The sequence below is a fragment of the Pseudorca crassidens genome, chromosome 4, assembly GCF_039906515.1.
Source record: "Pseudorca crassidens isolate mPseCra1 chromosome 4, mPseCra1.hap1, whole genome shotgun sequence".
NCBI classification, from domain to species: Eukaryota; Metazoa; Chordata; class Mammalia; order Artiodactyla; family Delphinidae; genus Pseudorca; species Pseudorca crassidens.
In genome coordinates this window covers 116,665,349-116,688,562 of record NC_090299.1, presented here as the reverse complement: position 1 = coordinate 116,688,562, position 23,214 = coordinate 116,665,349, and the positions used below count along the sequence as shown (strand labels likewise).

Here is a 23,214-nt window from a genome sequence, read left to right as displayed (position 1 = left end):
AATTTTGACCAAGGAATTTCACTTTTAAAGTTTTATACTAAGAAAATAATTATTGATTCTAAATAAAAGTTAGCTATAAAGAAATATATTTAAAGCAGAGTTGGTTTTGTGAAAATTTAGAAATTGGCTAAATGTCTAGCAGTTGCTGTTTAAGTTAAGTAAGTTGAACTATAGCTCTACAAAGAAATATATCATACAGTCATTAAAATATTTACACATATTTCAGGATGTTGTTCCTAATACCATGGAATGAAAATGAAAATAACAAGGCAGAAAACAGTACAGTGCTATTTTTACATTACACACACAGGCACACACATGCACACAATGTAAAAAACAAAAAAGTTTCAAAGATAAACATCACAGTATTTTAAATATTAATGTCTTGGTAGGAGGATTATAGGGTTTTCTTCGACAAACCATGTACATTCCTTATATAATTAGTATTTTTAATCCTATGCATCTACAATTTCTAAATCTTTGTAAGGCAGACTATTTGGGGTATTAAAAAGAGGCTAAAATGTGTAAAATGTAGATTTTAAAACATTTATTTAATCTTTACAGAGAAGTTTCTCGAAAAGATTGAAACTAGTCATATATTATCTGCTGTTAAAACCAATTCTTTCATAAATAAAGCACAATGCCTAGGTTCAGAATGTGGCTCTATCACTTGCTAGCTACACGACCCTTGATATAAAACATTTCTGTGCTTCAGTTTCTCCATTTATACAGTTACAGGGTTGTTGTGAGAATAAATTAGTCAACACATATAAAGTGCTTGGAGCAGCACCTAGCAAATATACATGCTCAATAAATACCAGCTACTACTACTTGCCATTGTTGCTTTATGCCAGGAAAAAAAAATTATTAAGGAAAATCTTGTTATGAGTGACACAAAGGAATCCAGCATTATTCTTATATAACATCAATATGAAAAAAAATCCAGATCTGAGAAAGACCAGGTGAGATTTTTAAAAAAAGGTACATCTGTGAACTAGGTCATGAAAACAACTGGGAACAAGAACTACTAAAATGATAACCATGCTTTTAATAATGCACAGCAAAAAACTATATATCTATTGGCTAAAAAATATGAAAACTTTGTTTTGAACCAATTTATTCTACTATGATCATCCTCTAGGAAATTAAAAATCAGAAAAGCTCACATTATATTCACTAGATATGACTAAATCAGTATTTTTCAAACTCCAATTTATGACCCATGGGTAGTAAAATCAATTTAGTAATCCAGCGTATTTTTGTTCAATAACATAGAACAGCTATCAAAAATAAAAGAAATCAGAGAGCATCACACATAGCAATGGCAAGAATTGCTTTATAACATTTTTACAGCAGTTAAAATATATATTTGTGTGTCTCTTGGGGCATGGTGTAAAATGGACCTCTTACCGTGTGTAACAGTATTAAAAACTTGAAAAAAGAGTGTTCTGTACCAATATTTCAGGTTTCATATGTTAATCTGGATATTGTATTTATTTTGCTTTTATAAATTTTATAATTCATATTACAAAGACTACAATGAAGGGCAATATAAAATTAGCTGAAATTGGGTGGTTATTAAACATTTAAAAGTATAGCACAAATATAAAGTGGTAAAGGGTTGTAGAGTTTTGGACAATGATTTTAAACTCTGTTAAAAGGAAAAAAAATACCTATTTCCATCTGGCATTTGAAAAACAGGGAACAGAGAATATAGAATTTTCTTTTTTAGATGTTCCAATACCAGAAAAGGCAACCTGATTTGGTAAATGGGTCACTGGCTTCAGAAACCTGTCAGACAAGGGCAGAAATGCCAGGTCCACAACTTGCTAGCTCTGTAACCTTCACCAGTTAACCTCTCAGACTTGGTTTTCTCACACTTAACAAGATTTTAAGGATGAACGAAAGGATGTACATCAAGCCTCTAATACTGTGCTCATATATGGTGAAAAAGTGTAAAGCCTCCTCTCATAGCTCTAAAACTCACCAAAAGTGAAATTTATTACATTGGACATGGTCCAGGATAACCTCACAGTTTATCTTGTGTACCCATTAGATTCATCTTCAACCAACCATACCTTGAAGACAAACCAGATAGAGCTTTCTTGAGGATCTCAGGGGTTCTATCTGAGGATGGTGGAATTTCTGGAATATCAGAATCTGTTCTGGAATCCAAATCTCCATATCTGTCATCAATATCTGTTTCCTGAAATTAAAGAAAAAAGAAAATCACTTTGCAAAATAAAAGGAAGAAAAAGCACATGCTTGCCAATGCATTTATTTATTGCTCAGTGTGCCAACTCTCATTTACATAACTTAAAACAAAAAAATAACTATTAACTTACCTTGAATATCCAAGCACTGTTGTACATCCTAGTTAGGAAAGTTTGATTATCTTTGCTAAAGTCTATCAATATAAAGGATTAATTTAAACAAAAGACACAAAAAGAAACTCTTATATTATCTAAATCAGAAATTTTCCACAGAATCAAACATTCATTGTTTTTCTACTTAACAAAGAATATGGTGTTAATGCCACATAGATTCTGATCAACTGTACATAGTCTCTTTTTTTATTTGATTACAATCAAAGCATCAACAACAAGAGAAATGTCTTACACTGGCATAGCATTTTAGATAGATAGATAGATAGAGAAGCCGAATCCAGCCTCTGTACCCCGACCCTGAGTTAAACCTCAGACAGTTCTGGGTGAAGTAGAAAAGAATAGCTTTATTGCTTTGCCAGGCAAAGGGGGCCACAGTGGGCTAATGCCCTCAAAACCCATGTGTCCCAACGTGGAGAGGGTAGTGAGAAGTTTTACAGTAATGGGGTGTGATCAGCTTGTGGACATTCTTCTGATTGGTTGGTTGATGTGGTAAGTAGAAGTCAGCATCATCAACCTTAAGGTTCCAACTGGTCTGGGGTCTACGTGCTTGTGGGAAGCATACCATCATTAATTGTTAACTCTTCCCACCTGGAGGGGGTTTCAGTATCTGCAAAACAGCTCAAGATACTGTTGTGTGTATCCATTGATGGGGAACCAGGACCCTGCCCCAAGGCTGCACTATTGTTTCTCTTGACTGTTTCTCCCTTGTCTCACATCCCCTCCATTCCCTAATTAACAACTGCTTGAATCTGCCCATTGGAACTCAGAGAAGGTCATGGAGGCTGAATGAAGGCTATTTTCTGCAATCAGAGAAATGGGGGGACACAGAAAGTCTTTGTGCCCAAGAGCCCCACAGGGCCCTGCTCAGTATCAATCCCCCCTTTTCTTTGATATTCCTCAATCTTGAGAACAGATGTTGGACAAGGAAGGGAATAACTGTTTTGGATAGAGACATCAATCATAAACTCAGCAGAGGAACTTGGTTTCAGGGGACTTGGTTTTAATCTCCCTTTTTTAACTTTCCCTGAATCTTTTAGGGAATAGGGTGACAACCGCTCTGACTACTTCCAGCTGAAATGGGGCATAGTCCTGCCTCAATTTGGGACACCGAGTTGGAAATATTACTGAGTTCCAAGTCCTGGATCTGAGTTTAGTATGATTAAGGTCTCAATCCCCTGGGAATTTAAGCCTGAAACCCAGTCTGGACCTGGCTCTTTAAGGGAGACTTGTAGCCAGGTAGCCAGTTGTCTAATTTTATCTAACTAGGTTTTAACTTCTGATATGGTATTCAGATATATATAACAGGAGCCATTGGCCATTAAATATGTCTCCTCTTTTGTTGTTAATATCTGATCTAAAGCAATTTTATTGTCTAAAAAGTTTAATAGTTACAAGGGGATACCTTGAAACCATAAGGTTGCAGTTACCAGTGGACACTGTTTTGAGATTGGCTGGTGCCATCCCCTAGGTCTGACACAGCTCAGAAAATTCAAGCTCTCAGCAATACAGGAACATGTCTGAAATCACATCCATATGTCTGAACCAACAGCTCCTCCATTTTGACTTCCAATTGCATTTCTCTTCTTAATGGCCAAAGCAGATGTCACCGTTAATGATTTCAGTGCTTTTCTAGATATGAGAAGATGCAAGAATTTGGGCTCATAAAATCTTCTGAAAATATCTAACTATCTAAAGCCCTGTTCTGCCAGTTTTTCTCAGAGCAGAGTGACTCATTCCTGATCTCCACCCTGAATTCCTTTCAGGGGGTGTTGAAGGTCAGTGGCCACAGTGGCCATTGGCCTAATCCTTGCAGAGGCAGATGGCAATTTGCAGTTGGCAGAGCCCCTTCAGGATCATAAACTTGACCATGGTTTGGGGGGCATTTCATGACCATTTTGTCCCACAGTGCTAGGAATGCTCATTCCCAGGTCTGGCAAAGATTTTGCTGATAGGCCACTCAATGTGCTCTTACTTACTGGACTAGGCCTTACTAGTAACCAAAAGTCTCTGGGCCACCTGTCTTACTAGTCTCTTATGGTCCAGGAAACTATTCCCTCTTGTTGCTTCTTCCCATATCTAGTTACACTATTACAATCATTGATCTCATATGGAACTATACATCATCATTTTATCAGAGGCTCATCACACATTTGGTAATGCAAGAAACAACAATTTTGCAAAACAGGCAATATAAAAAACAATATAGCTAGCAGATTAGTAAGGTCATAATTCAGAATATAAGTTAAGAACTTCCATTAGGTGCAGCCCAGTATATCCCAGGTCTTCTGACTTAGTCTGTTCTGTACCAATCCTCATCTTTAAGGGAAATTATATATTGGCATTATCCATAAGGCACCCAGCCCAGTTTCCTAGTGTTACTAGTCTGGTTATCCCTAGTATGGGTTTAATTGTCCCCAACATAAGTGACCCTTTAAATTTGAATGAACATAACCTGGTGTTAATCTCCTGGTGTTAATCTCCTAGATCATGGAGCATCTGATCTTTATCCAAAGATTGATTACAAAGTTAGGCTTCAGAAACAAACTTAGAGTGTTCTTCTGACAATTTAATTAAATTTTGGAACAATATAACATAACCACAAGGAACTATCTGGGAAGTAAGTCTTGGTAAGCACAGACATTAATTAACAAAACTAGAATTTAATATTCAGTGAAACATAATTTTTTTCTAAAATTGCCCCCATGTTCATCAAGTATAGCCAAGACTAATTTGTTTCTAAAATAAGATTGGTCCATTGACCACATAGGTTCTTCCACATTGACTCTGGTGTAATTCCTCAGAAGAAGTCTCAGACTGAATTTCCAAAAGGCCTCTCAAGGCCAAGAAAGCCATATCAAAGGCCTGCCATCAGATTTTGCCTAGGTTGATTTCTCTCTTTTAGAGGTCCCCAAAATATCAAGATTTCTGCACATGCCAGGAGACAGTTTTTCTCATTCGCCTGATAAGGCTGCTCAGAACCCAAGAGTCTCCAATTTTTGAAGGGAACAGGCAGAGGGAAAAGAAAAATATCTCAATTTTACTCACAGAGGTGTAATTTACCAAATTGTTGCAAATCATAACCAACTTGAGGGGAAGTTTTTTTCCTATATCTGGAAAACACAGATCAAAGCCAGTAACATTTCAGACAAAACCCATAAAAATTATAACCATATTCACCAGTTCATTTAGTAACCAATCCTCTTGTTAACTTTTTATGAAACCATCAAGCTTTCCCTTAGGATTTTTTTTTTTAATTTCTTACCCAGTTTCCCAGTACAACCTGAGATTTATCAAAATACAAAATAATAACTGTCTACAAATCATAGACTTAAAAAGTCATGGTTAAACATTTGATCACAATGGGATTGACAAAAAGAAACTTAGTTATTGCTGTAACGTGCAACATTTTTAAATAACTAGAATTACGACTGATAACATTTTACAAGGACATACTAGATTTTTAGGAATGCCATGTAATTTAACATACTAATTAAATATTTCTCTCTGAGATGCCTCGGCCTTCTAAAGCATCTTAACGTTAGTTGGAGGTTGAAAGAACTTTTAGAATCTGTCACACAATACTTATTTCATTTAACCAAAGTGAAGAGACTTCAAAAGCAAATATAGATCGCTTAAAGGCAAAGAAACTCACGAGCTGTCGTCAAAAGCAGTATTCTAAGAAAACTTTGAAGGGAGAAACCGAATCTGAATCTGGTCTTGCTCTAGCCCACTCCCAACAAAATCCATCTACCTAACTAGATTTAATAATCCAATCTTAGAAAATCCTGACCGCGCACAATTCTCAAAACATGTGCTTTCTTATGGAGAATATCCCAGGGTGGCACCAAATACCTTTAGATTCCTAAATACCTTTAGTCTCCTCTCTGCCAAGGGAAGCCAACATTCACTAATTAATGTTTCAGTATCTTAATATTTTATTTGGAAATGATCTACCTATTCAATAAACTTCCATCATTTAACTTAACTCTAAATTATTAAGCTACCAAGCAGCTGAAAAGATTATTCTTAAGTACACATTCCTAAAACAATTATTCCTAAAGAGTTTTACCCAAAAGCTCTTATCTCACTTGCATTACTTAACATTGATAACTCTAAAGAAATGTCTATATTAATCAAACCAACAAGCTTAAGCCACCTTCAATAGCAAATATCAGTTCAGTACTGAATAATCCCCAGATCATGTGGTCCCAAAATTTATCTTGGCCATTTTCTACACATTTAGATTTAATTTGTAAGTGCTCAATTTTAAGTGAATTAAATAGAGCTCATTTACAAGTTAACTTTTACATAAAGACAACCAGAATCTCAGTTTTTCCACTTGATTTTAAAAAGGCTTCCCCCCTCTGCCCCCCATCTTTTTTTTTTTTTTTTCTACAGATAGTCTAGATAAGATAAGTATTCCTGAGGGTCTGGGCACAGTGGTCTCTCGAAGTTTTGTAACAATACCCTGGGGGGCGGGGGGCGGTTACAAGATGGAACAGAACTCTGGTTACCCATAACAAGGCTTGTCCCAAAGGGAAAATCCCAACCAGCATTCTGCCACAGGCAAAGCCTGACACTACAGGGAAGGATTCCCTGGTATTGTCTCATGTGAGCCCTGTTATTTAGCAAAGACATCTCGACCAGTCAATATAAGTACTGACACACATACATACAAACAACAAACACGGTCCCACAAACAAAAGATCAGACAAGGTGTAGCCCAAAGATTCCATTTCCACTCCCAGACTGAGAACTCAAAATGGCTTGCAATGATTGGGTAGAATTTTCCCATCCTGTGCAAGCCTGAGTGGCTTACCCCAAAACAATATCCACAAAAACACAAACAACAGATAAACTACGGCCACACAGACAGAATATCAGAGGAGGTATAGTTTAAAAATTCCACTTCCATTCCCAGAGAAAGGCTTGCAAATAGATTGGGTCAGTTCTTGAAAGAGAACAAACCCGGAGGTGGCTCTCAGGGAGCCCAGAGTGGCTAGCCCAGATGGAGTGGAGAGAATTCCCAGCCTTTCCATTCCTGTGACAAAACAATTCTACCTGAAGAATAGTATAATAATTTAGGCCACCATGCAAAGGCCACCTCTCCTCACTTTTAAGAATATACTTTGGCCAAACAGAATTACAATAGAACCTTATTCTTTTTAGTCATAGATTCATAGTTATAGGTCGACCAATCTGCCAACATTTTCCCGGGGGGCTATCAGATGGAATACAAGAAGAAGCGCTTCCCATGTTGAGTCAAATTAAACAGCCTCGCACACAAAATGGAAAGCAAAACCAGAATCCTCGCCGCCAAACAGAAGCCACACACACACAAAAAGAAACAAACAGCCCAAGGCTCAAACTGGCTTCCAACTCCCACTAACCCGGTGGCCTTGGATCTTCCTAATGGAAAAATCCCCAAATGGGAACCAGAGGTTCGCCAAACAGACCAAACCAAGTGGCCTCAGCAATGCAAGCTGAGGGGGCTTACCAAAACACTGGCAGAGGTGTCGTAACATCCCAAACGCTACTTTTCTGCTTCCCCAAAACAATTCCTTGGAGTAGGAAGTCCAGGGCAGTGAGGGGGGAGGAAGAGAGGAATGTCCTCAAGGCAGAGATGGCCTTGGCAGCTGCTAGGGTGGTCCCTCTTCTGCCCTACTCCCGCCTTGGAGTTCCAGCTGCCAGGATGGCGGACAGGATAAACTGGGGCTTGGCCTTTCCAGGCAAGAGTCCCAGGCGATCTGGCCTCTAAAGGAATTCTCCAACCTTCTGCTCTCTTGAAAGAGGCTGGCATGGAGAAAACCTCGGAGCGTCCAATCAAGCCAAGGGACCCCCCACTCCGACCTGGGACTGTCCCTAAGTCAGTCCCACGCTGCACACCAAAATTGAAGCCAAATCCGCCCTCTGTACCCCGACACCGAGTTAAATCTTGGAGACAGAGTTTTGGGTGAAGTAGAAAAGAATAGCTTTATTGCTTTGCCAGGCAAAGGGGGCCACAGCAGGCTAATGCCCTCAAAACCGTGTGTCCCAACTTGGAGAGGGTAGTGAGAAGTTTTACAGTAATGGGGTGTGATCAGCTTGTGGACATTCTTCTGATTGGTTGGTTGGCAGTGAGCTAAGTAGGAGTCAGCATCATCAACCTTCAGGTTCCAACTGGTCTGGGGTCTACATGCTTGTGGGAAGCATACCATCATTACTTGTTAGCACTTCCCACCTGGAGGGGATTTCAGTATCTGCAAAACAGCTCAAAGGTATGGTTGTGTGTATCCGTTGATGGGGAACCAGGACCTTGCCCCAAGCCTGCACTATTGTGTCTCTTGACTGTTTCTCTCTTGTCTCACATCCCTTCCCTTCCCTAATTAACAACTGCTTGAATCTGCTCACTGGAACTCAGGGAAAGTCATGGAGGCTGAATGAAGGCTATTTCCTGTAATCAAAGAAATGGGGGACTCAGAAAGTCTTTGTGCCCAAGAGCCCCACAGGGCCCTGCTCTGTATCAATCGATAGATAGGTATAGATATGTAGATATATAGATATACACACATATATATATATGTATGAATATATATATATATATATATATACACACACACACATATATAGTTTTTTTAAGTGTTTAAACTTCCATCATTTTATTAGACCCTCAAGAGACAATCACGGCCAAGACGGTGGAGTACAAAAACCTTGAGCTCACCTCCTTTCATGGGCACACCAACTTTACAACTATTAACAGAACAACTACTGATGAGAGTGATAGAATCTACCAGAAAAGATCTTCTACAACTAAAGATCCAAAGAAGGAACCACAGGAGATGGGTAGGAGGGGCAGTGTTGTGGTATAGTCAAGAGCCATACCACTAGGTGGGCAACCCACAAACAGAAGAATAATTACAATTGCAGAGGTTCTCCCCTAGGAGTGAAGGGTCTGAGCCCCACACATTAGGCTCCCCAGCCTGGGGGTTTTACACGGGGAAAACGAGCCCTCAGAACACTTGGCTTTGAAGGCCGGTGGACTTACTTTTGGGAGACCCAGAGGCTGTGGGAAATAGAAACTCCATTCTTAAAGAGTGCACAGAAAACTTCTCACACTCTGGGACCCAGGACAGAGGCAGTAATTTGAAGGGAGCCTGGATCAGATCCATCTGCTAATGTTGGCAAGTCTCAAGTAGAGGCAGGAGACAACTGGAGTTTGCCCCAGGGAAGCAGACACTGGTGGCAGCCATCTTGGGGAGCTCCTTCTACCATGTAGAAGTGTCCATCTAGAATTCTGATGCTGTCGAGTGATGCTGGATGCTGGCAAATGTCCATCTGGAATTCTCCTTCTAGCTTACTAGCCTTGGGACCCCGTCTGCCACCCCACCCCACCCCCACCCACCAGGCTACAGGCACCAGTACTGGGATACGTCAAGCCTAGTAAGTAGCTGAGCATGTTACTTGCAGCCCCTCTGAGCCCACAGCCACCCCTGGACACATCCCTGTCCACCAGAGGGCCCAGGACCTGGCGCCATACACCGGTGCCCAGGCACTAGACTCAGAACCCCCATGGCCCTACAGCCAGAGACCCTGGAACCCAGCTCCACACACCAGTGAGCAGGCACTGGCCCCCAAATGCTATGGGTTTAGGCCCTGCCCACCAGTGAGCCACCTCTAGCCTCAGGACAAGCCAGCCACACCCACCAGCAGGACAACACCAGCTCTGAGACACCCCTCAGCCAGTCACTCCTGGATCTGGCCCCACTAACCAGGGGGCTGACACAAGCTTCTGGACACCCTGGGTTCCACACCAGCTATGTCAGGAACCAGTCCCACCCAATAGCAGTCTGACACCAGTTCTGATGCCTAGGCCCACAACCTCCCACCCCAGAATCTCACTCTGCTCATCAGCGAGCCAGCACTAGCCCTGGGACCCCCTGGGGTTCTGCACCCAGTGACCTTGTGACCCAGCCCTGCCAAACAGCAGCTGGCAGCCTGTGCACATGGCAGGGTCCAGCAACCAACTGGACGAGGGGCCAGCCATGCCAACCAGACCACCCCCATTAGACAGCCCTCCATGAGAGAAGGTGCCATGCAGTCCACATAGGGGGCATGCTTATAGTATATAGCTCTGATGATCAGAGGGGAATGTGCTGATAGGACATCTCCTACAAAGAGCCACTTCTCCAAGGTCAAATGTAACCAGTCTACCAGATACATAGAAATAATAACAGCAAATTAGGCAAAATGAGGCAACAGAGGAACATGTTCCAAATGAAGAAACAAGATAAAACCCTGGAAGAAGGCTAAGTGAAGTGGAGATAGGCAATCTACCCAAGAAAGAGTTCAGGGTAATGATCATAAGACTATCAAAGAACTTGGAAGAAGAATGGATGAGTGAGAAGTTAGAAGTTCATAACAAAGAGTTAGAAGATACAAAGGAGAACCAAAAAGAGATGAAGAACACAATAACTGTAATGAAAAATACACTAGAAGGAATCAACAGGAGATTAAATGATACAAGGGAACAGATCAGTGAACTGGAAGACAGAATAGTGGATACCACTGAAGCTGAACAGAAAAAAGAAAAACAAACAAAAAGAAATGAGAATAGTTTAAGAGAGCTCCACTTCAACATCAGGCATACTAATATTTGCATCACAGAGGTCCCAGAAGGAGAAGAGAAATAGAAAGGGGCAGAGAACATATTGGCAGACATAATAGCTGAAAAGTTCCCTAACCTGGAATAGGAAGCAAACATATAGGTCCAGGAAGCACAGGGCATCCCATACAGGATCAACCCAAAGAGGAACACACCAAGACACATCATAATTAAAATGGCAAAAATTAAAGATAAAGAGAGAATATTAAAAGCAGCAAGGTAAAAATCAACAAGTTATATAAAAAGGAACTCCCATAAGTTCATCAACTGACTTTTCAGCACAAACTCTGCAGGCCAGAAGGGAGTGGCACGATATACTTAAAGTGTTGAAAGGGGAAAACCTAGCACCAGGAATACTCTACCTGGGAAGGCTTTCATTCAGATTTGATGAAGAGATGAAAAGTTTTGCAGACAAGCAAAAGCTAGAAGAGTTCAACACCACCAAATCATCTTTACAAGAAAAGTCACAAGGACTTCTCTAAGAGAAAAAGAAAAGGCCACAACTAGAAACATGAAAACTACAAAGGAAAAAGCTCACTGGTAAAGGCAAATATATAGTAAAGGTAGTAAATCAACTACATACAAAGCTAGTAGGAAGGCTAAAAGACAAAACTAGTAAAATCATCTATGTCTGTAATAAGGAGTCAAGGAATACACAAAACAAAAAGATGTAAAATATAATGTTGAAAACAGTCATTGTAAGGGTTGGTGAGAACAAATGCACTGTTGTTAAAATGTATTTGAAATTAAGAAATCCGCAACTTAAGACAATCATGTATGTATACAGATTGCTATGTATAAACCTGATGATAACTAGAAACCAAAAATCAAAAATAGACACACACAAAAAAAAGAGGAAATAATCCAAACATAACACTAAAGATAATCATCAAATCATAAGAGACAACAAAAGAAGAAAGGAACAAAAAAGAACTGCAAAAACAATTTAAAAAATGGCACCAAGAACATACATATCAATAACTACTTTCAATGTAAATGGACCAAATGCTCCAATCAAAAGTCACAAAGTGACAGAATGCATATAAAAACAAGGCCTGTATATATGCTGCCTATAAGAGACTCACTTCAGATCTAAAGACACACACAAGACTAAAAGTGAGGAGATGGAAAAAGGTATTCCATGCAAATGGAAATCAAAAGAAAGCCAGGGAAGTAATAATTATATCAGACAAAAATAGACTTTAAGACAAAGACTGTTATAAGAGACAAAGAATATTACATAATGATATTATCAAGTGATCAATTCAAGAAGATATAACAATTGCAAATACATATGCACCCAACATAGGAACACCTAAATAAATAAGGCAAATATTACCAGACATAAAGGGAGAAATTGACAGTAACACAAAAATAGTAGGGGACCTTAACACCCCACTTATATTAATGGACAGATCATTCAGACAGAAAGTCAATAAGGAAACACTGGCCTTAAATGACACATTAAGCCAAATGAATTTAATAGATATATATAGAACATACCATCCAAAAGCAGCAGAATACACATTCTTTTCAAGTGCACGTAGAATACATTCTCCAGGATAGATCACAAGCTGCACGTGTTAGGGCACAAAACAAGCCTTGATAAATTTAAGGAAACTGAAATCATATCAAGCATCATTTCTGACTACACCACTATTTCAATTACAAGAAAAAAATGCAAAAAACCACAAACACGTGGCTAAACACAAAAGGCTAAACAATATGCTACTAAACAACCAATGGCTCACTGAAGAAATCAATGCAGCCAAAAATAAATAAATAAATAAATAAATTTATTTGAAAAAAACTCCAACAAAAATGTCCAGGACCAGATGGCTTCACAAGTGAATTCTAACCAAACATTTAGGGAAGAGTTACCATCTATTTTTCTCAAACTATTCCAAAAATTTGCAGAGGAAGGAATGCTTCCAAACTCGTTCTATGGTACCAGCATCACCCTGATACCAAATCCAGAGAAAGATATCACAAAAAATGAAAATTACAGGTCAATATCACTGATAAACATAGATGCAGAAATCCTCAACAAAATATTAGCAAACTGAATCCAACAATATATTTAAAAGATCATACACCATGATCAAGTGGGATCTGTCTCAGATGCAAGGATTTTTCAATATCCACAAATCAATCAACATGATACAACAACAAATTAATAGACTGAATAATAAAAATCATATGATTGTCTCAATAGATGCAGAGAAAGTTTTTGACAAAAATTTTTATGTAAAACACCCATTTATGACAAAAACTGTCAACAAAGTAAGTATACAGGGAGCATACCTCAACATAATACAGGCCATATATGATAAGCCCACAGCTAACATCATACCTAACAGTGAAAAGCTGAAAGCGTTTCCTCTAAGATCAGGAACAGGGTGAGGATGCCCACTCTTGCCACTTTTATTCAACACAGTATTGAAAGTCCTAGCCATAGCAATCAAACAAGAAAAAGAAATAAAAGGAATCCAAACTGGAAAGGAAGAAGTAAAACTGTTACTGTTTGCAGTTGACATATTATACACAGAAAACCCTAAGGATGCCACTAAAAAACTACTAGGGCTCATCAATGATGATAAAGTTGGAGAATACAAAATTAATATACAAAAACCTATTGCATTTCTGTACACTAACAGTGAACTACCAGAAAGAGAAATTGAGGAAACTATCCCATTTACAATCACATCAAAAAGAATAAAATACCTAGGAATAAACTTTCCTAAGGAAATAAAAGACCTGTACTCAGGAAACCATAAGACACTGATGAAAGAAATTGAAGACGACACAAACAGATGGAAAGATATACCATGTTCATGAATTTGGAAGACTAATATTGTTAAAATGACCATACTACCCAAGGCAATCTACAGATTCAATGCAATCCCTAACAAAATACCAATGGCATTTTTCACAAAAGTACAACAAATAATTTTAAAATTTGTATGGAATCACAAAAGACCCCAAATAGTCAAAACAATCTTGAGAAAGAAGAATGGAGCTGGAAGCATCACATTCCCTGACTTCATACTATACTACAAAGCCACAGTCATCAAAACAGTATAGTACTGGCACAAGAACAGACACATAGATCAATGGAACAGAATAGAGAGCCTAGAAGTAAACCCAGGCACTTATGGTCAATTAATCTATGACAAAGGAGGCAAGAATATACAATGGAGAAAAAACAGTCTCTTCAATAACTGGTGCTGGAAACTGGGCAGCTACATGTGAAAGAGTGCAATTATAACGTTTTCTCATACCATATACAAAAATAAACTCAAAATGGATTAAAGACCTAAATGTAAGACTGGAAATCATAAAAATCCTATAAGAAAACACTGGCAGAACACTCTTTGACATAAATTGTAGCAGTATTTTTTTGGATCAGTTTCCTAAAGCAAGGAAATAAAAGCAAAAATAAATAAATGAGACCTAATTAAACTTAAAGACTTTTGCACAGCAGTGAAAACCATCAACAAAACAAAAAGACAACCTACTGAATGAGAGAAAATATATGCAAATGTTGTGACTGATAAGGGATTAATATCCAAAATATATAAACAGCTCATACAACTCAATATCAAAAAATCTAAACAACTCAATCAAAAAATAGGCAGAAGACCTGTATAGACATTTTTCCAAAGAAGAGATAGGAATGGCCAAAAGGCACATGAAAAGGTGCTCAACATTACTAATTATCATAGAAATGCAAATCAAAACCACAATGATATATCATCTCACACCTGTCAGAATGACTATCGTCAAAAAGACCACAAATAACAAATGTTGTCAAGGATATGGAGAAAAAGGAACTCTGTGCACTGTTGGTGGGATTGTAAATCGGTGTAGGCACTGTGGAAACAGTACAGAGGTTTCTGAAAGAACTAAAAACAGAACTACCATATGATCCAGCAATTCCACTTCTGGGTATATATCTGAAAAAATCAAAAACACTAATTAAAAAAGATACATGCACCCCAATGTTCAAAGCAGCATTATTTACAATAGCCAACATATGGAAGCAAGCTAGGTGTCATCAACCAATGAATGGATAAAGAAGATGTGGTGTATATATATATATATACAATGGAATGCTACTCAACCATAAAAAGAATAAATTTTGCCATTTGTAACAACGTGGATGGACCTGGAGTGTATTATGCTTAGTGAAATAAGTCAAACAGAGAAAGACAAACAGTGCATCTTATCAATTACCTGCGGACTCTAAAACAAACAAACAAAAACAAAACAAAAAACACGAAGCTAACAAAACAGAAACAGACTCACAGATATAGAGAACAGACTACTGGTTACCAGGGGGGAGAGGGAAGGGGAGACAGGCGTGATAGGGGTAGGGGATAAAAGGTACCAATTACTGTGTATAAAGTAAATAACTACAAGGATATAAGGTACAGAAAAAAAAATATGTTTTTTCAAAAAAGGAGACAATCCTAATGAAACAGGTCAAACAGACACTATCATTGCTGTTTTACTTATAGGTAAACTATGATCAAAAGCATTTGCTCTGGTGGTGTGATTTTTTATAAAGTTATTTAAAACCCAAACTGACTTCTAAGAGTACATGGACAAGAACTATGTGTGTATGCTGGGGCCGTTACACACAGATGGTCACTGTAGAACCTCCAGGGATAGAGTGGCTAAGGAATTTTAAGAAAAGAGTTGCCTCATGCTCAGTTTTGAAGTTGTTCATTCTGCTGTAAGGAACAGCCTCCACTCCTATGTCCTCCCGTCTCCTATACCCACCCCTAGCAGCAACCTTCATTAAAGAGTGCTACACACACAAATGCTTTGGGAGAGTGGTTTACTGAGGGGGGAATTGGGGGAAGGGGACTGAACTGGGTCAGAGGGAAGAGAATATTCACAGGAGGTGAATACAGGCAGAAGGAGCATTGAGCAGAATCTTGGGCCAGAAGTGATACTAGGAATGAAAGCGCCTAGGGATTCAAAACGTTTAGGAATCTCAAACCAAACTCAGGCTTTATTAGCACCAAGGTTTTGGCAAATTTCATCACCCCTTCTAACTGATCCTTTATCCATAAAATGGAAACATTTAATATAATGCCAAGGACTCAGTTAAGTCAATGAAATAGTAAGCTATTATTACTATCGAATCCAATTCCTCATTAAGTGGCTTAACAAATAAAATGTTAGCCTTGAGGCTGTATTATCAGTTTTCATAAAGCAATAATAAACTTTTGTTTACTAACTACAACTTTCTTACTAAACAATTATAAAATTAAATGTGACATTATACCAAAAATGACAAATGAAACAAATGTCACATTTCCACTGTGACACTGAGTCAGTTGGCCCCACAGCAACTTAAACAAAGAGAGATGTTGACTAGTAAACCACCGGACAGGACATCTCCTGAAAACATCAGGGAACCTGCTGTTAGTCGGATGTGCCAGCAGGTTTTTGACATCTAGAATGATGGAACACATCACATTTTTTTCTTTGCTTTGCTCTCTTTTTTTTCACCTTCAGTAACCCAGAGCGTTGCAGACTTAGTGTGAGTGGTAGTCGAGACAGTGACTAATGGAAATGGCTCCATAAGGGCACATGACCAGGTTGCAGAAAGAGCACCAGACTAGGAGTCAGGAGTTGCAAGTACAGTGATCACTCAGTACCTGGTGGGAGTAGGGGAAGGGGGGTGGGGAATAGTTCCTGGACACCCTCAGATACAAAAATCAGAGAATATAACCTACACAATCCTCTCATACACTTTAAATCATCTCTAGATTACTTATAAAACCCAATACAATGTAAATAGTTGTAAGTACAATGTAAACAGTTGTGAGTATGCAGAAAATTCAAGTTTTGCTTGTTGGAACCGTCTAGGATTTTTTTTTTTTTTTCAAATATCTTGATCCACAGTTGGTTGAATCCACGGATTTGCAACCCATGGATATGAGGGCTGACGGTACTGATTCCACCTCTAACTAGCACTATGACAAAAGGCAAAACACTTAACCCTAAAGAAACTCAGCCCTTGGTTTCCTTAAAAAATAAAGCCATTGGACTTTCAGCACACCACCTCAAAGTCCACTTGGCAATAATGGTGATGTGCCACAACCCTCCCCAGTAGTTCATAAGCTTTGTGAGAAGAAGAAATACTATTGGCCTCACTTTTGACTCACAAGAGGCTGGCAGACGACCTTGCGCAGTGGCTGGCATTTATTAGGCACTATGTAAATATGTGTTGAATGAACTGAGTCTGTCAGCTCATGCTAACATTTAAGATTAAAATAGTTCTCAACTGTTCTTGCTAGGTGAGTAATTTTGGCCAAGTCACCTTGCTTGGGAGCTCAGTAGCACTTACATAAAATGAGGGCTTCTGACTATGAAAGACTACTCTTTTCCAAATGTAAAATGATAATGAAAGTATTTCTGGTAAATGGTGGATGAAAGTTGAAAAAACTAAATTTTCTTTATTACCCTGTAAATCTAATTCCTACAGTGAAATGTACTTAGAAAATAAGAGCAAAAGTACTTTACAAATATTGATTTATTTATACCTCACATTACCTTACAGATAAGTAATCACATCCTTTTTGTAACTGAAAAAATTTAGGCTCAGAAAGGTTAAGTAAAGTGCCCAAGTTTACACAGCTCTAAGCAATGTAGCCAGGATGCAGAAAGGAAATTAAAATGACAATTTTCCTCCAAAGTGATCTACAAATTCAATGCAACCGCAATCATCTCATTAGGCTTTTTTTGTGTGTGGAAATGTACAGACTGATTCTAAAATTTATATGAAAATGCAAAGGACCTAGAAGAGCGAAAACCACCTGGGGAAAAGAACTAAAACTGAAGGACTTACACTACCTGTTTTCAAAAGTTATTATAAAGTTGTTACTGCGGTACTGGCATAAAAGAAAAAAAAATGTCAATGGAACAGAAGACAGAGTCCAGAAATGAATCCACATTTCTATGGCCAACTGATTTCAACAAAGTTGAAAGGTAAATTCAATACATGATGCTGGAATAATTAAATATCCATATGTGAAAGGAAGGAAGGAAGAAGAAAAAACTTTGATCTGTACTTCACACCATTTACAAAAATTAATTCAAAACAAATCATAGACATTTACATAAAGATATAAAAATTCCATAAAATCTTTGGGACCTAGGGTTAGGCAAAGATTTCTTAAATATGACAACAAGTATGATTTATATAAGAAAAACTGATAAATAAAAGTACTTCAAAATTAAAATTTTCTGCTTTTCAAAAGAAAGTGTTGGGCTTCCCTGGTGGCACAGTGGTTAAGAATCCACCTGCCAACACGGGGGACACGGGTTCAAGCCCTGGTCCGGGAAGATCCCACATGCTGCAGACCAACTAGGCCCGTGTGCCACAACTACTGAGCCTGTGCTCTAGAGCCCGCGAGCCACAACTATTGAAGCCTGCACGCCTAGAGCCCGTGCTCCACAACAAGAGAAGCCACCGCAATGAGAAGCCCGTGCACTGCAACGAAGAGTAGCCCCCCGCTCTCTGCAACTAGAGAAAGCCCGCATGCAGCAATGAAGACCCAACACAGCCAAAAATAAGTAAATAAAATTTTAAAAATAAATAAATAGTAAATCCTAGAAGATTTCCAAAATCATTATTAAAAAAAAAAAAGACAGTGTTAAGAGAATGAAAAAACAGCTATAGACTGGGAAAAGATATTTGCAAATCACATGTCAAATAAAGGTCTTGTGTCCACAACACATAAAGAATTCTCAAAATTCAATAAGGAAACAATCAACTCAATTAAAATACATGGGCAAAATATTTGAACAGACATCTCACCAAAGGCAATACACAGATGGCAAATTAGCATATGAAGAAATGTTCAACATCTTAGTTACTAGGGAAATGCAAATCAAAACCGCAGTAAGATACTATGACACATCTTCTAGCATAGCTAAAATTTAAAACTGAACATACCAAGTCTCAGAGAAGATGTGTTGAAACTGGACCTCTCACACACTGCTGGTGGAAGTGTGAAATGGTACAACCACTTTGGAAAGCAGTTTGGCAGTTTCTTAAAAAGTTAAGTAATACATCCATCCTATGACATAGTCATTTCATTCCTAGGTATCTGCCCCAAATAAATGAAAGTATATATCCACACAAAGACTGTACACAATGTTCATGACAGCTATATTTGTAATAGCTCCAAACTAGAAACAACTCAAATGTTGAAAAAAACGAATTGGGCTACATCCATACAGTGGAATACTACTCGGCAACAAAAATGAACTATTGAAGTATGCAACAATATGGATGAATTTCAAAATTATGCTCAGTAAAAAGAAGCCAGACATGGACTTACCTGGTGGGGCAGTGGTTAAGAATCCGCCTGCCAATGCGGGGGACACAGGTTCGAGCCCTGGTCCGGGAAGATCCCACATGCCACGGAGCAGCAAAGCCCGTGCACCACAACTACTGAGCCTGTGCTCTAGAGCTCACGAGTCACAACTACTGAGCCCACAAGCCACAACTACTGAAGCCCATGTGCCTAGAGCTCGTGCTCCGCAACAAGAGAAGCCACCGCGATGAGAAGCCCCCGCACTGCAATGAAGAGTAGCCCCTGCTCACTGCAACTAGAGAAAGCCTGCGCACAGCAATGAAGACCCAATGCAGCCAAAAAATAAATTAAAAATAAACAAATAAAAGAAGCCAGACAAAATGTACATATAGTACGTATATGTATACATACATATGCATATGCGTATATGCATACACGTATGTTTAGAATTCCACTTATATAACATTCTAGAAAATACATACTCATCTATAGTGCCAAAAAGCAGATCAGTGGTTATCAAGGTGTAGAAGGGGAATTACAGAAGGGCAGGAGCAGACTTTTAGTGGTGACAGGGTTTGTTCATCATCTTTACTGCAGTGATGAACTCATCAGTGTTGCACATGTCCAACTGCACAGTGTAAGTATGGTCACTTTAGTGTTTGTCACTTGTAGCTATGGTGACTCCTGAAGAGTGCGCAGGAGCCAGCGGACAAGGAAAGAGGACTGAGGTGCTTCTCAATACTGGAGAATGGAAAGCAGGAAGAACAAGGGCATGGGATTCCAGACCATTCAAGATGATGGCTCCAAAGTCTCTAAACTAATGAAGGTAAGCAGCAGTTTAGAATGAAACAAAGGATAACGTACTAAATCAATCACAATTTCCACCCCTTTTACACCTGGTCCCATAAAAAGTGAGTCAATCAGGGTCAGCTTCTCCACTATAGATCCCTTGAGGTTCACACTGATCCCATGCTGTACCTAGTACAGCATTAAAATTGCAAACAAGCAAAAGGAAACCCTCAAATGACACAGAGCTCTGTGCCTAAAAGGAGGGGGCCTTTTAAAAATCTTGAAGCTAAACAGGTCTTACTTGAAAGAATGGTAGGTTATACTACTCATTTCAGCATTTTCTCTCAGTCTCTTCATTGTTTCCATGTATTTTAAAGATGTGAGAAAGAAACTACATGCCTTCACCCCACAAAGCTTACTGCCTCCATGAACATGACTTTAGAATCCAATCATCTTCATTACCATAGCTTTACTATTCCCAGATGCTTGCTCTGGAGCTAACTGTTCATCACAAGAACTTCTGAAAAACATCAATCCTTTAATAGGAAGCACCAACGAACAAGTTTCCTCCTAAAACTCTTTGATCCCTTGCCTCAAAATCCTTGCCTGGCAATTGCCACCAATCCCAAACTGTTACATTGTGATCCTTACCCAGTCCTGATCAAGACCCTGCATTGAAAGACCTGCCTTAAACCAAACTTCCAATTCTCAATAAAATCCAACCTTGCCTTTCCCCCTCCAAGCTCTGCCAAAGCTTAGTATTGAGGTGGTGTTTTTCCTCACCACAGGAAGCAATAAACTCAACTTTGTCTTATCAGCTGGTGGGTTGGTGATATCTGGGGAGCCAGCATTCAAAAACTGTTGTTAAATAAAATGAATATGCTGCAAATGACAACATGGAAACTTATTTGGGTGATAACAGTGACTAACAATTGATGAACAATTGGGGAATACCAACTTACATTTTATTCTGGACATCTAGATCTACATATTCATATTTTATTAATGGCCTATATTTAGATGGAAAAAATATAGAAAATGTTTAGTACACCTTCAAGTGACACCAAGACAACTCACAGTGAAGTGTACCAAAGTGAAGAATTTATGGAAATACAAGTTCCAAAATTAAAAATTTATTTTTTAAATATTAGAATATTTTTGAAAGAAACTACACCCATCTCAAATGAGGAAGGACAGAAGTTAATTGACCTCCAGACTGTTTCACCCTCAACTTTGCAAACCCAAATCTGTATCAGAGTAGCATCCCCACATATGAGTACATGGGGTCCTCGTCTGACCAGTGCACTATTCCACCTGTGCTCCCTGTACTGGCCACGGATTCCCTGTGCACCCCCTTCTCTCCCACTTCCGGTCCACTCAGTTAGGTCTTAGCTTCACTTCAATTGCTCAATCTCTCTCAATCCATCCAGGGCTTCAACAGCCCTCTTTGAGCTTCCGTCCACTTTCTTGCCTACCCTAACTGTGTTCAATCCTGGCCCCCCTGGCTCACTCACTCCTCTCTGGCATCCTTGTCCTGGCATTCCCGACCACAATCACTCCCAGTGCCTTTCTTATTCTCAGTTATTAAATGGGAAATATTCCTAACCCATATAGCTGAGGAACAAAAAAAGAAAGATGTGATATTACTGTTTTCTCTAAATCACTCTACAAGCATCAACTATTATGACTACTACTGCTACTGAGTTAAGAACCATGCTAATTCAATACATAACAAATTTGTGTTATTTTAGTTCAACTGAAGCTTCACTGAGTTTGACAATTCTGCCAGTTGCCTCTTGGTCATCTTACATCACACTCTCTAAAATGACATTCCAAAGGTGTCCCAGTCAGAGATGAGCTCTAGTTCCAGCTCTGCTACCCATTTAAGGTCATTTCGGGCAATAACAAACGCAGTCTAGGGCAAGTTTATTATTTAAAAATACACACACACACACACACACATATATATACACACTCACACACATATATATGTATATATGTATGGTTGAACTAAATTGTTTCTAAGATCTCTTGACGCTCTGTGTTTCTCAGACCCTACTTTACTGGGAAAATTTAAAGCATCAAACACTGATCTCTCCTCTTCTGCTTTTCAAAATGTTTCTGTATCTAACCTCGATTCCTTCTTTCCTTTCCTTGAATACTCCAACCACCTGTACTCTCCACACCATGTCTACTTTCTTTTTCCTAGGGACTGCCCACCCTCATATCAGCATCTGCACTCCCACTTCTTTCCTCCTTCCTTCCTTCCTTCCTTCCTTCCTTCCTCCTTTCTTCCTCCCTCTCTCCCTCCCTTCCTCTCTTTCTTTCTCCCTCCCTCCCTCTCTCTCTTTCTTTCTTTCTTTATCTTTGGCTGCGTTGGGTCTTCTTTGCTGCACACGGGCCTTATCTAGTTGAGGTGCACGAGCTTCTCATTGCGGTGGCTTGCCTATGTTGTGGGGCACAGGCTCTAGACACGTGGGCTTCAGTAGTTGCAGCACGCAGGCTTCAGTAGTTGTGGCTTGCAGGCTCTAGAGCGCAGGCTCAGTAGTTGTGGCGTGCGGGCTTAGATGCTCTGGGGCATGTGGGTTCTTCCCGGACCAGGGCTTGAACCCGTATCCCCTGCATCGGCAGGCGGATTCTTAACCACTGCACCACCAGAAGTCCACTGACTTCTTTATATGAATACCTATCTTCCCTTCTTTGAAAAAGGATATTTTCACTTGATCCTCCAAGTCCTCTCTAGCTGCTATCCTGTACTCCCTTCCACCGGCACTTCCTACAATTACTACCAATATTTTACATCTCACGCTCCTCGGCCTAAAACGTGGCTTCTCTTAAGATCTTTTGCTGGGACTTCCCTGATGGCACAGTGGTTAAGAATCCGTCTGCCAATGCAGGGGACACGGGTTCGAGCCCTGGTCCGGGAAGACCCCACATGCCACAGAGCAACTAAGCCCGTGTACCACAACTACTGAGCCCGTGTGCTGCAACTACTGAAGCCCACGCGCCTAGAGCCCGTGCTCCGCAACAAAAGAAGCCACTGCAATGAGAACCTCGT

The 23,214-nt window shown here is 39.4% G+C and overlaps 1 protein-coding gene across 3 annotated transcripts in view; it reads right to left on the bottom strand.

The window, feature by feature from the left end:
- The window catches only part of CDS1 (CDP-diacylglycerol synthase 1), a 69,078-nt gene that overhangs the window by 42,838 nt on the left and 3,026 nt on the right, over positions 1-23,214 (bottom strand). For 2 of the 3 annotated variants that reach the window (XM_067736496.1, XM_067736499.1), the window contains exon 2: positions 2,079-2,206. In XM_067736496.1, coding sequence (XP_067592597.1) covers positions 2,079-2,206 — 128 coding nt within the window. Of the gene's footprint in view, positions 1-2,078; positions 2,207-5,432; positions 5,498-23,214 lie in introns of all 3 variants that reach the window. The other variant, XM_067736498.1, reaches the window with a different exon arrangement.